This window comes from Dendrobates tinctorius, unplaced genomic scaffold, assembly GCF_039654945.1.
Source record: "Dendrobates tinctorius isolate UK_male_01 unplaced genomic scaffold, ASM3965494v1 ptg000006l, whole genome shotgun sequence".
NCBI lineage: Eukaryota > Metazoa > Chordata > Amphibia > Anura > Dendrobatidae > Dendrobates > Dendrobates tinctorius.
In genome coordinates, this window is record NW_027361674.1 from 15659295 (window position 1) to 15675981 (window position 16687).

General features: G+C 46.4%; 1 protein-coding gene across 1 annotated transcript in view; it reads right to left on the bottom strand.

Moving 5' to 3' along the window:
- PRKCH (protein kinase C eta) overlaps positions 1-16687 on the bottom strand; it is a 231701-nt gene that overhangs the window by 19715 nt on the left and 195299 nt on the right. Inside the window, exons 11-12 of the mRNA XM_073571073.1 lie at positions 6585-6723; positions 5095-5283 (exon numbers count right to left, since the gene is read on the bottom strand). Coding sequence (XP_073427174.1) covers positions 5095-5283; positions 6585-6723 — 328 coding nt within the window. The remainder of the gene's footprint in view (positions 1-5094; positions 5284-6584; positions 6724-16687) is intronic.

Genomic DNA, 16687 nt, shown 5'->3' on the forward strand with positions numbered 1-16687 from the left:
CCAAAACCGAGACGCGGACTGGGGACCTCGATCACTAACAATTTTGTCCGGCATGTCATGTAGGCGGAATACGTGTTTTATGAACAGTGTGGTAAGACCACGAGCGGAAGGCAACCGTGCGAGTGGCACCAAATGCACCATTTTAGAAAAATGGTCGGTGACCACCCAGATGACTGTACTGCCACCAGACTTGGGCAAGCCAACCACAAAGTCCATGCCAACCATCTCCCAAGGTCTATCCGCCACTGGCAGAGGATACAATAGCCCCGCCGGCCTCTGTCTAGAGGGTCTGTTCCGTGCACACGAGACGCATGCTTGTACGTATTCCTTAACATCTCGAGCCATATGCGGCCACCAATACGACCTAGCCAGGAGTTCTGTGGTCCGTTTGTTGCCAAAATGACCACCCACCCTGGAGGCGTGTGCCTAGGCGAGAACCTCCGGCCGTAGCTGAGGAGGCACCACGATCCTGCCCGGTAGCACTGACTCCAGAGCAACTGGAGCCACGGTCGTAAAGCTCTCTGGCGGGAGAATTAGCCAAGGCTCAGCCTCTCCTTCTTCTGCTGAAACCACCGAGCACGAGAGAGCATCCGCACGGACGTTCTTCTCACCTGACAGGTAGTGCAAGGTGAAGCGGAAGCAGGAAAAGAAGCGCGACCACCTAGCCTGACGAGAGTTCTGGCGCTGAGCCGTCTGTAAATAGACCAGATTTTTATGGTCTGTATATACCTGGAAGGGAAACAGAGCTCCCTCCAGGAGATGTCTCCACTCGGAAAAGGCCAACTTCATCGCACCGATGGAGTAATTCTTCTCCGCTGGTGAGAAGGTCTTAGAGAAGAAAAAGCAGGGATGCTTTCGACCTTGAGCATCCTTCTTAAAAAGTACTGCTCCTGCACCGACGGAAGAGGCATCTACCTCCAGAATAAACGGTTTATCCAGATCGGGACGATGTAAGATGAGAGCTCCAGCAAAATGAGATTTTATAGAGGAGAAGGCCTTGGAGATCTGTTCAGACCAAGCGTTGGGGTTAGCTCCTTTCTTAGTGAGAGCAACTAAAGGAGCTACCAGTGTGGAAAAGTGAGGTATAAACTGGCGGTAATAATTCATGAACCCCAAAAAGCGCTGCACCGTTTTGAGTGAATGGGGTTCCTGCCAGTCCATTACCGCTTGTAGTTTGGCCGGATCCATAGCCAACCCCTGGGCCAAGATGATGTAGCCCAGGAACGGCAAAGACTCCTGCTCAAACTGGCACTTCTCCAGCTAGGCGTAGAGAGAATTCGCCCGCAGACAGTCGAAGACCCTGCAGACGTCTCTCCGGTGAGTGGTCAGATCTGGCAAGAAGATAAGTATGTCATCCAGATAGATCACCACCGAGTTTGAAAGCATGTTGTGGAAGACGTCGTTGACGAAATCCTGGAAGACAGCAGGTGCATTACAAAGTCCGAAGGGCATGACTAGATATTCGTAGTGGCCATCCCTGGTATTAAAAGCTGTCTTCCACTTCGCGAATGCGGATCAGGTTGTACGCCCCCCGTAGATCTAATTTTGTAAAGATCCGGGCCCCTCGCAACCTGTCAAATAATTCAGAGATCAATGGGAGAGGGTATTTGTTTTTGACCGATATAGCGTTGAGACCTCTGTAGTCAATACAGGGGCGTAACTCTCCGTTCTTCTGTACGAAGAAGAACCCTGCACCGGCCGGCGACACCGATTTTCTGATAAAACCTCTAGCCAGATTCTCCCGGATTTATTGAGACATAGCCTCTGTCTCAGGGAGTGATAGCGGATACACACAGCCTCTAGGAGGTTCTGTGCCTGGCAGGAGATCTATCGGGCAATCGTAAGGACGGTGCGGCGGGAGCATCTCCGCCGATTTTTTTGGAGAAGACGTCCGCGTACTGGTGGTAGGGCTTAGGGAGGGTGGAGAGATCCGCAGGCACTTCAGTGGAAGCCACCTGAACTCTGCCCCTCAGACATCTTCCCTCACAGTCCTTGCTCCAACCCAGTATATTCCCTGAAGCCCAATCAATATGAGGGGAATGGCAACGGAGCCAGGGAGCCCCGGGAAGCACCTGGTCGATGCCATTTGGCAAAATGAGCAGGGACAGAATCTCACGATGAGATTGTGAGATAGAAAGCCCAAGTGGAGCTGTCTGATGGGTCACCTGAGAGGGTAAAGGTGCACCGTTAACCACCCTGATGGTCAGAGGTTGGGGCAGTAATACCAGGGGAATAGCGTGTTTCTGGGCGAATGTTGAGGACATAACGTTTCCCTCGGACCCGGAATCCATGGTAACCTCTGCCTCCCAGGTGGAGGACCCACTGTCTAAGGTGCCCCGGAATACCGGTTTGGGTGAAAAGGGTTTCATATTGGACTGACCACCACCTACGGCCACTGGACGTGGACGTTTTTTCGCCCGCAAAGGACACGTGCTAGCTGAGTGACCAAACTGTCGGCACTGATAGCAACGTACAGAGCTTCGCATCGGACATGGCTTGGAACCGGTGCGAGACACCTCCATAGGTTCGGAGGATGGGAGCTCCTGTGCGGGGTATCTTAGCGGCTCGATGAAGGTGGGAGCCAAGTTAACCCTACGTCTGGATTGTGCACGTTCCAGCCCGCGCTCCGTAAACCGGAGGTCAATGCGGGTGGAGACGGCAATAAGTTCCTCCAGACTTGTGGGAACCTCTCTGGTAGCTAGAGCATCTTTGACGTGCTCAGCTAACCCACTGCAAAACACCGGGTCTAATGCTTTGTCCGGCCACTCTATTTCAGAAGCCAATGTCCGGAACCGGACGGCATAATGGCTAACCGAGAGCGAGCCCTGTGTTAGAGATAATAATTGGAGTGAGGTATCGTGCGTGATCCGTGGTCCCAAAAAGACCTGCTTCAGGGCCGTGAGAAACTGAGGGGCACCCTGAACCACGGGATCATCACGTTCCCACAATGGCGTAGCCCACTGTAATGCCCTGCCAGACAATAGTGAGACAATAAAGCCCACCTTAGCCCGCTCTGTAGGGAACCGTGCAGCCAGTAACTCAAGCTGAATAGTGCACTGGCTGACGAATCCCCTACAGGTGGCGCTGTCTCCCGAAAACTTGTCGGGGAGCAGGAGGCGAGAAATTGTCGTCGTGGGCAAAAGTGCGGGCACGCGTGAGACAGCCTCTGCGACTGGGCAGCAGCTAGCGCAGCATTCGCAGCTGAGTTGGTGCTCTCAATAGCTGCCAACCTGCTCTCCAGCTGCCGAATGTAGCGCTGCAGCTGCTGCAGATCTGCCATTACCAGCCAGACCCTGGCACTAGTGTAATGTTATGGACGGCGGAACGCACCAAATATAAATAATAGGAGGTGCGTTCGCCGCCCGGGGTCCACCGTGTGGTAGATGTAAAGACCGCTGCTGGATAATAGCAGACTCGCTATGAGGCGGAGCACTACACTCAGGTTAGCGTCACCCGAGGTGCTAGGACAATCTCTTGTTACAGGCACAGAGATGCCCTAGAGGAAATTAGGCGTAGTCGCCAGGCCTGTTAACCTCACAGGACCTGCCGGCGTGTGGCGTCGGACAGTGCCGGGGAACCAGTCACCGTCAGACGCTAGTGTATGGCGTGGTAAGCTCAGTGGCGCGTAGCTAGCCACTACCTGGTGCTGACTAAAACCAACACTCTGTCACCATTCGTAAAATCAGAGGGTAGGGGATTCAAATAAGTCAGTCACCAGACACATGCATCCATCACCATTCACACATAGCATTATTAGTCTACACTAGCGCATGGCCGGGCCGCCATGCGGGCCTTTTATAGCCAAGCGCTTCCGGGACCTTCCAGTACTCTGGGAAGGACCAATCAGATCCGACGCAGGACCTGAGCATGTGACACCTGCTCTCCACTGAGAGGTCATCTTGCGGGCATGCCCAGTAGCACGGCAAGAGGACTTAGCCTCTGGAGCGGTTCCCTGCAAAGCAGGTTGCGCTACCATTGCTGCACCAGAGGTGGCAGCAACATCCAGACTCACAGAGCGAGTCTGAGCAGGACGCCTGGATCGCCGGGATTGCTGAGCAGGTCCCTGAGCGGTCGGAGGGGAATGGGAGACCACTGGATGTATGGCTCTGGATTCCTGTTGTGCAGTCTCAGAAAACTGACGCCTAACAGTTACAAGTGCCCAGACCACCCTTACAATCCGATTTTGCCTCTAAACAACGAACCTGGATGGACTTATCACACGTGCACTGCACATGCCCAATGAATTCCCCCCACCCAATATACGGTAAATCTGTTAGTGGACAGCCAAGAGACCCCCCGTACATTTTAGATTTTCCGGCAATGTGTATGGAGGCCTTTAAAGTGTCAGGGTGTATAGTGACATATTGCAGAGGAATCGCACAATAGAGATTCTGAAGCTCCACAATTGTTATTTTTTGAGGAGCACAAGTACATAATGAATCTCATACGTCAGCCAAGATGAGAGGTTTATACGAAGCATAAGTCCTTGGTTTGGATGTTATGTCATATTTTCACTGCTGACAACCTTTGGACATACCAAGGAGGGAATTGATTATGAAAGCTAATGAAGACAGCAGCACTCTCTATATCCAAAAAGCTGACATTCAGCCTATATTACAGGGAGGGTCACTCACACGAGAGAAAAATATGAAACTGGAATCAGGCTGCAAACTATATATCGTGAGGTCTGAAAATGAAAGGAGGAATTGAGATTTCAGATTGAAACGTAGTGCAATATTAACTAAAAGTCACCAGTAACATATGTAAATATGTTTTATTCCATGACCTTTGAGACCATATGGAATAATAAATCCGCTTTAACCATTGTTAAGCAATTAGCCTGAGAGTCTGAAGGTTTCCTGTTCCATTCTCCTACAAGTCAAGAACTCATCCTGAAAACTTCTTGCTACTTTGCTGGGCGTGAAAAAGTTACAAAATGTCTTGTGTCTCATCATCGATGCCTCTCATCACTTAGAAAAGGGAATGAATTTTGCTGCATTTGTGAAAATACCATTTTGGGTACAAAATCAAGAAAGAGGAGAATCAACAACTTCTGAACATTAGAGTAATGAAAGATGTTCTTAAGAGACTTACAGCCTGCAGAATTCCCACCGCATCCTGGGAGAGCCACGCCGGGTAGATAACCTCATCATTCAAGATCGCTTCAAAGAGATCGTCTTCATTCTCCGCTTCAAAGGGGGCATGACCACAAAGCATCTCATACAGAAGAACGCCCATGGCCCACCAGTCCACCAAGGGTCCATACTGCATCTCTTGTAATATCTATACATACAGACAGAACATAGCTAATAGCAAAGTATGAGCTGGAGATCGACATAGACTGGTCTGGTTATCTTCATATGCTACAAGCTACACAAATAACATAGGCGCACTACTTTGTTGCAGTAGATGTCAAGTTGGCAGCTGCTACATTAGTATTTATTGTGGAACCTGGAGAAACACAGTTTGGTGGATCCATTTTAAATAATTTTCTAGCTTATTTAAGGGCTTCTCCAGTGATATGATATTGATGATGTATCCACAGGATAGGTCATCAATGCCAGATCATTGGAGATCTGACACCTTAAAACCCAGAAAAAGAAAAATGTACACAAGAACCAATCATATAAAAAAACAACAAAATTTTATTGATAAAAAAACAAAGTTATTAAAAAGTGGGAAACCAAAAGTTTGGCAACAGGAACCCACCGCAATAGCCAGAAGAAGGCAATAGCCGAAACCCCTAAAAGAAGGCAATAGCAGAAACCTACATAGGGGCAGAGGTAACTTTTGTACTACTGTGATCAATTCTTTGCAGTCCTTCACACTTCTTTAGGAGAATATTTTTCTACTAAGAATTTTAGCTCTTTTCTTTGATGTAATATCGTGTGCAGTGTGTTACTCCATCAATTTTTATGTACAACCGCTTTACAATATGCAGTAGGCTCCTACTGCCAAATTCTTGGTTTCCCACTTTTTAATAAATTTGTCTGTTTTTTTTCTTTGTCAATAAAATTTTGTATTTTTTATATGATTGGTTCTTGTGTACATTTTTTCTTTTTCTTATATACTGTACTGAACCCTATTTACATCCATTTTTGTTTGGCATTTTACCATCATTTTTTCATATATTGTATTTGGTACATTTTTGAATTTTTGATTTGATGCCCTAATCATTGACCCAACCCCCATTCTACCTTAAAACCCGCCTTCAGCTTTTAGAAAATGATCTGCAGCACTCAGCAGTGGTCACTACACTGAAGGAAGCAGTGCAGCTCCATTGAAGGTGTACGTCCGCCTGCCGCAGGAGTAAATAACAGCTGATCGGTGGGGGTAATGGGTGTCAGACCCCTACTGAACTGATGAAGACCTAAGGGTAGGTCATTGATATCCTATGACCCCTGGAAGGTGCTTATAAGCTTTAGAAAACAGTTGGTCAAACATTCATCAGCCAGATGTTCCCAAAGTTTCTATGGCTTTGGTCAGATAACTATGAAATACAACATGCCCATGGAGTTGCAGAACTCGTTAGACCTTCAGCTAATGTGTATGAGTGCCTTTAGCCCCCTACATATTTTAGATACCTCTGGTGCAATGTAGTCAGGAGTCCCACAGAAGGTGGACGTTGTGTATCCTTCAAGAATCCCCTCTTTGCACATTCCAAAATCCGCCAACTTGCAATGACCTTCATGATCCAGCAGAACGTTGTCCAGCTTTAGATCCCTGTAAAAATTAAAGAACTTATTACAACTTGCAACCGATGATCAACAAAAGTCCCTCCGGTGTCTGATATTCTTGGAGGAATCAGCTAAAAGGAGCTGAAATGTTAAGTCTTTGTCTATCCGATTCAGGAGTCACAAATGTTCAGATTTCGATTAAAACGACCCTTAATGACCAAAGTGCTGGGGCTACAAAAAGTCTGGGCAGTGGTGACACCGAGTGTGGTATGGCACAAGATGAATTATTTCAACTGTAAATGTCTCAGGATGGGATCGCAGAGCAACAAGGCAGAGTTTCCGTTCACAAATTTGGAAAAGTTGGGTGTCATCTCATATGGAAGCTAGAACTGTAATAGGTTAACAAGAGGTGGCTTGTAGTGAGCTATGACAGATCTCATAATGGCTCCTCGTCAGTGCCCAGGATTTTTGCCTGTGGTCACCGGCATATTGGACATATCTCCCAGACATATATCCAGCAGTAAAGACTAGAGACTCTGGTTTGCACTGCGGCTCTGACCTTGGCGTGAGCACAAAGGATCCTTTTCTGTCCATAAACTCCATTCCAGGAAATCTCCTTTACACCTCACCACTTTCACATCAATCATTTTTTCCTTAGTAACAAGACTTCATTTTTTTGTAAAGCCGGGTGTTTTATTAAATTGCTGCCTCATGCAAAGAGATGTGTACTCACATGGAGTCAATGACCTCAGTGCTCTTGCTCGTCATCATGGGAGATGTAGTTCAGTTAATGGATGGAGCTGACATTATAGCAAGGTGCAAGGATAAATACTGTCATAAGTCCCGCTTAGACGACTGATTTTGATCCAGTAATGAGCCTCCTTTGACTATTCACAAGTATATCAGCGATTGATACGGCCGGTTCACATGAGCCGCCAAAAACTGTATAGGGAAGACTGATTGTTAATACGAGGTCTCTGTCCCCATATAGTATGATGTTGTCAGCAGCATATCCACTATTCACACTGAGCAATGTGCCACCAACAATAATCATGGCATAAAGAATCTGCTCATCCAGCGAACAAGTGTTTTCTTCATTTTGATCAGTGGCCAATAACTGGAAGAAGTGTCCTTATGATTGCTCGTTAGCTGACTATCCACTCGTGTAAAAGGACATATTGGTCTATGAAAAGTAGAGGTCACATCCATGTCCTGGTGCCATATGGTGCTCAAAGTCTTTAATGCAGGTTCCTAAATACACATTGGTTAAAAGTCTGACAAACCATCCGATTTCGGTAGGATTGGCGGACAGTCTATTGTGTATGGGGGCCTGCCAATTCTTCCCCAACCGATGATATTGGGGAAGAAAATAGGAAAGTTGGAATTTCAATGGCCGGTCCTTTTGTTCTCCAGGACTTCTGCGAGAGGAGTCTGGCAGTGGGTCTCTCAGAGAGAGGTCAAGCCGAGCGTTCCTGTGTGCGGGTAAATCATGAAAGAGAGCAGTCGGCCAAACTACCAGCTATGTAATTTGTCAGGCCAGCTTAGGACACCAGTTTTATAAAGCCACTTAGTAAGTGGTGGCTCTCTTACAGGCTTTGCTGCTCCACTACATTCTGCTCCTACAGAAGTTCTATGGACCTAAAAGTTAGTCCTCAAATTCAAGGAGGTTTACAGCTAAGACTGACGATTTACAATACAATGTTTACAATGCTTCACAAGTGGGAGAAGGAGAAGGTGACCATACATATCAGACAGGCGTTGGCCAATGTCTTGGCCAGTCGACACCTATCACCCTCCCCCATATCCAAATACATATGCATGCTTGACTGTGCATCCATGTGCATGGGGAGAAATAAATAAGCTATAAATACAGAGTGCAGTCATCCTATACGGAGACTTCATCAGGTACTTGACCCAGAAGCTTCAAACCGTGACATGGTCTATAAATATTTTAGGAGACATTTTGATTAAGAAACCAGAAGTTCAGGGATAGGACCTTACCACCGTCTTCCTCTAGAAGAAGCATTGATGGCACATGCCAGTATACCCAATCATCCTACTGGGAGATAGTGTCACAGTAGGGGTGAGAAGGCAACCACTTTAATTCTAGAATGATGAAGGACAAGTATAAAGGAAACTGCGTCTTTGAGATTAACTGAGAAATGAGGACAATGTTTGATAGTGATACCCTCTTTCCCCCATGTTAGGCTTTCATCAGTGGATGCCAAAAATTTTCTTGCTATACAGTGGGTGCGGAAATTATTCAGACCCCTTTAAATATTTCACTTTTTGTTTCATTGCAGTCATTTGGTAAATTCAAAAAAGTTCATTTTTTTCTCATTAATGTACACTCTGCACCCCATCTTGACTGACAAAAAAACAGAAGTGTAGAAATTTTGGCAAATTTATTAAAAAAGAAAAACTGAAATATCACATGGTCATAAGTATTCAGACCCTTTGCTCAGCATTGAGTAGAAACACCTTTTTGAGCTAGTACAGTCATGAATCTTCTTGGGAATGATGCAACAAATTTTTCACATCTGGATTTGGTGATCCTCTGCTATTCTTGCTTGCAGATCCTCTCCAGTTCCGTCAGGCTGGGTGGTGAACATTGATGGACAGCCATTTTCAGGTCTCTCCAGAGATGCTCAATTGGGTTTAGGTCAGGGCTCTGGCTGGGCCAGTCAAGAATGGTCACAGAGTTGTTCTAAAGCCCCTCCTTTGTTATTTTAGCTGTGTGCTTAGGGTCATTGTCTTGTTGAAAGGTGAACCTTCGGCCAAGTCTAAGGTCCAGATCACTCTGGAACATGTTTTGATCCAGGATATCTCTGTACTTGGGCGCATTCATGTTTCCTTCAATTGCAACCAGTCATCCTGTCCCTGCAGCTGAAAAACACCCCCATAGCATTATGCTGCCACCACCATGTTTCACTGTTGGGATAGTATTGGGCAGGTGATGAGCAGTGTCTGGTTTTCCCAACACATACCGCTTAGAATTATCAACAAAAAGTTCTATCTTCAAATCACCAGACCAGAGAATCTTATTTCTCGTAGTCTGAGAGTCTTTCATGTGTTTTTTTAGCAAACTTTATGCGGGCTTTCATATGTCTGGCACTGAGGAGAGGCTTCCGTCAGGCCACTATGCCATAAAGGCCTGACTAGTAGAGGGCTGCAGTGATACTTGACTTTGTGGAACTTTCTCCCATCTCCTTACGGCATCTGTGGAGCTCGGACACAGTGACCTTGGGGTTCTTCTTTACCTTTCTCACCAAGGGTCTTCTCCCACGATTGCTCAGTTAGGCTGGACGGCCAGGTCTGGGAAGACTTCTGGTGGTCTCAATCTTGTTCCATTTAAGGATTATGGAGGCCACTGTGCTCATAGGAACCTTGACTACTGCAGAAATTCTTTTGTAACCTTGGCCAGATGTGTGCCTTGCCACAATTCGGCCTCTGAGCTCCTTGGCCAGTTCCTTTGACCTCATGATTCTCATTTGGTCTGACATGTCCTGTGAGCTGTGAGGTCTTATATAGACAGGTGTGTGCCTTTACAAATCAAGTCCTATCAGTTTAATTAAACACAGCTGGACTCCAATGAAGGAGTACAACCATCTCAAGGAGGATCACAAGGAAATGGACAGCATATGACTTAAATATGAGTGTCTGAGCAAAGGGTCTGAATACTTATAACCATGTGATATTTCAGTTTTTCTTTTTTAATAAATTGGCAAAAATTTCTACATATGTTTTTTTTTCAGTCAAGATGGAGTGCAGAGTGTACATTAATGAGAAAAAAAATAAACTTTTTTTTATTTACCAAATGGCTACAATGAAACAAAGAGTGAAAAATTTAAAGGGGTCTGAATACTTTCTGTACCCACTGTAGTCTGCACTGGTTAAGGAAAATTTAGGTTGAATAAATATCCTACGATTAAAGCCAAGCTGATGCCCGAGCTTGTGAGCAATTATAGCCGTATGGAAAAAAGAAGAAAAACATTCCACTGCTAAGAGAGTAAGCGGAAAATGGGTCAAAATGGTGGGTACTGCGGGTGTGACTGCCAGATTTTCATTTTTTCCCTCGTCTCTTGCCAGGAGGCATCAAATAGAGCACAGGGTCCTCTTTTCTGATTGTGGCAATATATAACACGATCCAGAGAGTAAGGCAATACAAATAATCCTGCAAACAGCAAAGGAAACCTGATGGGTAAAAAAATGCACCAAAACCCATTTAGTCCCCTGCGCCCCGCAACCAAAGAAATAACACAAAAATTGAGCTTGATTTAAGTTGGTATACTTGCAGCACAGAAACGGATGTTCACATTGGCCATAAAACATATAAAACCTTCAAGAGAAAAAATGAGCAAAAACCCTGCTGTAACTAAGTAAATAAAAAGCAAGGACTGGGCCCTACCAGTGGAACACCAGTCTGGTGAAGCCCCGCAAACAAAGCAGATTTTAGAAAATGGTCAGAGATTGAGACCCAGTTTACTGACTATTAATCATTTCTATGTATTCAGATCTTCCCATAAATTTGTACTGTTTCCACCATTAATGCTGACCAAGGAGATAACAGCTGTAGTGGACAGGGACCGGTGTTTGAGGATACATTTTAATCCATTTGGACTGGTACCAGTTCTTCAGAAGGTGCGCGCATTATTCCTGGAATGTAGGATTTACTTCCCATTAAATAATAATTCTAGGCCATCTTTTCATCACACTCACTTATCATTGTGTCATTCCTCTGTTATTCCTCCTTTCAGCATGGATCAAACAGCGACTGCCCTCGCTAGTACGCCTGTCACCGTCACTACGGATAGGACCGTGCCCATCACTGTCACTATCGAGCGGACCATGCCCATCACAGCCACAACGGATCGGACCGTGCTCATCACCGTCACTACGGATCGGACCGTACCGGTCACTGTCACTACGGATCAGACCACGCCCGTCATAGTCAATACGCATCTGACCATGCCAGTCACTGTCAATTCAGATCGGACCGTGCCCCTCACCATCACTACGGAGCAGACCGTGCCCATCACCGTCACTACAGAGCGGACCGTGCCTATCCCAGTCACTACAGAGTGGACCGCGCCTGTCACAGTCCATATGGATTGGACCGCCAGCATTGATTGGACTAAAGCAGTCAATGACCGCACAGAAAGGACTGTGCCCATCACCACAGATTGTACCGTGTCCGCTGCCTTCGGCACAAGTCGGACCACTGCTGTCACTGTCAGTATAGATCGGACGGTGCCTGTCACAGTCAGCAACTGATTGGACCATGGCAGTTACTGACATTCCAGATAGGTGCGTGCCCGTCACCGTCAGCACTGATTGGACCGTGGCAGTCACTGACATGACAGATAGGCATGTGCCTGTCTCTGTCAGCACTGATTGTACGTTAATACCACTGTCATGAAGGAAGGTACTAGGTCTGCACAATGTTAGGCTGACATGGGTCACATCAACATGACGCCAGGACCCAGAGTTTCCCAGCAGAAGATAGCCCCCTCCACGCTCCGCCAGCTTGCCTTCTTCCCATGGTTTTCTCCTGGTGCCATCTCTTATTGCAATGGCTGACTGGTATATGGGAATATTGGTGCCCTACATGTTAGATTCCCAGTGCCCCTGTCTTTGTGCATCACTACGTTTCCAGCTCTTTGTAGGATTTGCCTGCAGCCCATTAGGGCGGTGTGATCGGAGCACAGCAGGTTCGGTAAATGAAACCTCACAGATGGAGACAGAAGAGATGGCTTCTAAGGGAATGACTCAGTTATGTAATGAGGATATAAACAGTGTGCCGACAAGCGAATCTAAGCCGGACGGGAATCTTAAGCAGCTGATAACCTGGATGTCAGTAATTCATTAATGCGATGGCCGAGGAGAGGGGCAAACAAACAAGTCATCATCAAATATGGATGACCCAGAGGAGACGAAGGCAGGACGGGGTTAGAAAACCTGTAATGCACAGACCCTGGAAGGCAATGATGGTGACCACTGCAATTAACCCATTCACTGGCCCTAATAAAACATAGATCGAAGATGTGACATAAGAGATTGTATATACCATTGCGTAACATAAAACCCACTCCGGACACTACACTGCCTCGTCCTTCACCCCTACAGTCAGCGGCTACTGTATGTATGACCCCCATATACTGAGCCACCACTTCCTAATATTCACACTCTGCTCACTTTCTTCATGTTTCTGCTCAATCTAGGAAGAATTGCTCCACTGTGTATTAAACTGCAGCATTTCCAACATGACTCTTAAACTTAGTAATGCCTCGGATTTATTCACAGCAGGGGTCGGCAATCAGCGGCAATCCAGCTGCTATGAAACTACAACTCCAAGCATGTCTGCAGGTGGCTGTCAAGCCATGCTGGGGGTTGTAGTTACAAATAAAATGCCGCAGTCTGTGGACCCCTGATAAACATTGTGTGATGTTATGTGCCCTGTACCTTATGTACAAACCCGAGTACGTTCAGACGCTGAACAAGCAGAAGATGCCGGGAGATGTGAACTCTGCAGCGTGTATAATGGATGAGAATACGGTGTAAGACATGCAAAGCAATCTCTGGTAATAGATCTTGTAGGGGCTTCTATAGCTGGTGGGTATGTGCACAGTGCACAGTTTGTATGTTCTCCCCGTGTTTGCGTGGGTTTCCTCCTGGTTCTCTGGATTTCTCCCACACTCCAAAGACATACAGATAGGGAATGCAGATTGTGAGCCCCGATGGGGACAGTGATGATAATGTCTGTAAAGCGCTGTGGAATATGATGGCGGTATATAAGAAAAGCATAATAAATAGTTGTGCTGTACTTCTGTCACTGGCGGAGAAGTTATTCTATGGTGGATTTATAGAATATTATCAGCTACAAAGAGACATTTGTAATCCTTAGCCATCAAAAATGTGTCTGTGATCTCTTGAATGACTCCACAATGCCATAAACGTTGCAAACAATGGCCATTCCTGCCCAGAAGCCCACACCTCTGCGACAACCAAACAGCACTGTTGTCCTGAGGTTCCCACCAGATTGTCTGTACAATAAGAGGAAACCCCCTGCAGAGCCAGGCAGCATTCCTACAAGGTCACCAACATGATACCCACAACCTTATATTAGTCGGGGGTATGGTCTTTGCTAATCTAGTTATGCCGGGAGTTATACAATGCAACCCCCATGTTGACGTTCCTACAGTCCAGTAGAATTTATGAATAGAAATGATCCTTATGAACAATACTTCTTTTCCCCTCTGGGGGTGCTATAGGGAAACTGCACACTGCTTGCTGCCCGAGTTGGACACCAGGTGATCAGCCTATGGTTTTCACCACCAGTGTGATAGTTGCACGCTGAAGAACAGACCGTCTGCTCTCTCTCATGCTCACGGCAACAATGTATATTATTTCTTTGTATTATCTTTTGTTATTTAGAGTTGAAAAATATTACTAAAATATTGTTACAAAAATTAATAAATCGCACTTATGACTGTATATGGTACCACAGGCTTGTGAGGGCATGATGGGAGTTGTAGTTACACCATGTTGTAGACCACTGTTGTGCATGGATGGCCATGTTCTATATCACTCATGATGTTTTCTGGTTTTATTACTTCAGACACAGAATTGAGACATCTTTGGCAACTAGAAGCTACATCCAGCCTTTATTAAACCTCTGACAGATGCTGGTGATTCAATCTTCTCATCAAAGTACATATTTCATTGACAGGGCGGTTGTATTCAGGTCGTCCAGTTAAACCAACCCCTTGAATCCATCATGTAAAATACAAAAAGGCATCACATTAGCATCAGCCTCATGGGGTCTTCCTCTGAATTAATGTTACTGTATGTGACTGCAGACTTGTGAATCCTCACAGTGTGCACACTGCATACTATCAGGATTCTCTGACAATAGGAGAGTGCATGATCGCACGTATGTGATTTGCATGTGATCACATGCCGACTAGACTTGTGCGGCAAGTGAATGGCGAGAGGCCGGACACGTCTAGTTGGATTGTTGCCAGAAGTATGAAACTCACAAGACCACCTGCTCCCAGAGCTGGCACCAGAGTACCCTCACAGAGCACATTGTGAGGATTCACAAGTCTGCAGTCCTGCAGAGTACCATGAGACTTGAGCCCAAAGCCAGGACAAGCCTTGTAAATGTGATGGACTTATGAAACGACAGTCTCCTATGGGTGAACATGCTGATAAATCTTTTTATTCTCTATTAAGAGGTCATTTCTAAATACCCGTAATCATCACAGCAGGGTGAGCGTTCTTCCTAATCTCATACAACGGCTTTATGCGAGACAGTAGACAAGATTCATCTTTTATTGAGGGTGATTATAATTGTGCATCCATTCATGGGCCGCGCGTCGCTCTAAGAACGGTGTCACGATATCCCGATTAAGCTCGCAGGGTTTAATGTGTTAGTCTCTGACGTCTGCACGCTCGATCGGCTGACACGCTGTGCTACATTTATAGGGAAACAAGTTCCTACACATTTCTCACATCCACTGGAATCATGACAATGCCACCCAGGTGCAACAAAAGGCCGCACGTACCGGTGTACAGCAAGTCTTATGGGTTGGACTGTAAACCAGTGTTCTCCAACCATGACCTGGTTAGTGGTTACAAATCTACAGATCCCATCATGTCCTCACTGACTGAGGCCATTGTTACATGCTGGGAGCCGTAGTTTTGAAACAGCGCCCATCGGTTAAGGGTACTTCACACGCAGCTTGATCGTTAGCGAGATCGCAGAAGCGTCACAGGTTTTGTGACGCAACAGCGCCCTCGCTACATGTGACCCATAGCGGCGACCGGCCCCCTGCTGCGATATCGTGCTCGAATGTCCTGGGCCATTTTTTGATCATTGTCCCGCTGGCCAGCATGCATCGCTGTGTTTGACGCCATAACGACAAGCAACCTCATTGGCGACTCAGAACTCAACGCTGAAGCGCGCCTATCGAGGTCTGAGTCGTCAGAATAGCTGTTGTGTGACAATGTGCCAACAACCGCCGAGGTCGTTATACGGATCGCCGTATCGTTGAGTAGATCTGCCTGTTTGACAGCTTACTAGCGACCATGTAGCGACGCACCAGCAATCCTTACCAGGTCGTATCGTTGTCGGGATCGCTGGAGCATCGCTATGTGTAACGGGAGCCTTAGGAAACACTGCTATAAAGGAAGGTCAAGGGTCCCAATGAGGTGAAGAATTGGCTTCTCAGTTATACCTTTTAATATGTAAATCCCAATCAAGTCTCATTTCTGTCTAACATGAATTGCCCCCCCAAACTAAATAGGAACCCATTTTTTGTCCAATCACTAATATATTCTATATACTTCTCCTCTGTGAGCTCCATACAGTGGGACCATTATTAGATTTGTCTCCCAACCCATATACAACAGGACATTCCAGGATTTGGGGAGCTGTTCCGTGGTCCTGGGGGATCTGCAGCTAATCCTGCTTTCAACTGTCTCCTATCTTTAGGACACATACACAGGTGAATATAAATGGTGGAGCAGGAAGCCATCAACCCCTCACTCCACCATTTACTTGCGCCACCTACGCCTGGGAACAGATACAGCACAAAGCAGAGGAACTCTTGTGTGGGGGCAAAGTGAGGCATCATAATGTGCAAGGAAGGTCCTGTGAGAGGACATACACTGTGGGGTTTTGTGGGAGATGGGGGGCAAATATTTTGGTGCTCTAGGTAGATGAGGCATGAAATGAACGCACACTAAAAATCAATTAAGGATTCATGATGTGGTACCCTACGCATGCTCCTACTTCTGCCCCTACTGCATCCCAGTCCTGCTGTGCGGTTATCTTATTATTGTGCGGGCACCATATTGTCTGGAGGGGCATTGCGAAGACGCCAAACTGCACATGGACCTTAACGGGGGTATTAAACTATGTGGGAGCACTCCGGATTTCAAAGGGGATCTACTACTTGGAGGACTGGGTGGTGGTAGGTGTGGGGCATAGCTGGACTCAAAATAAT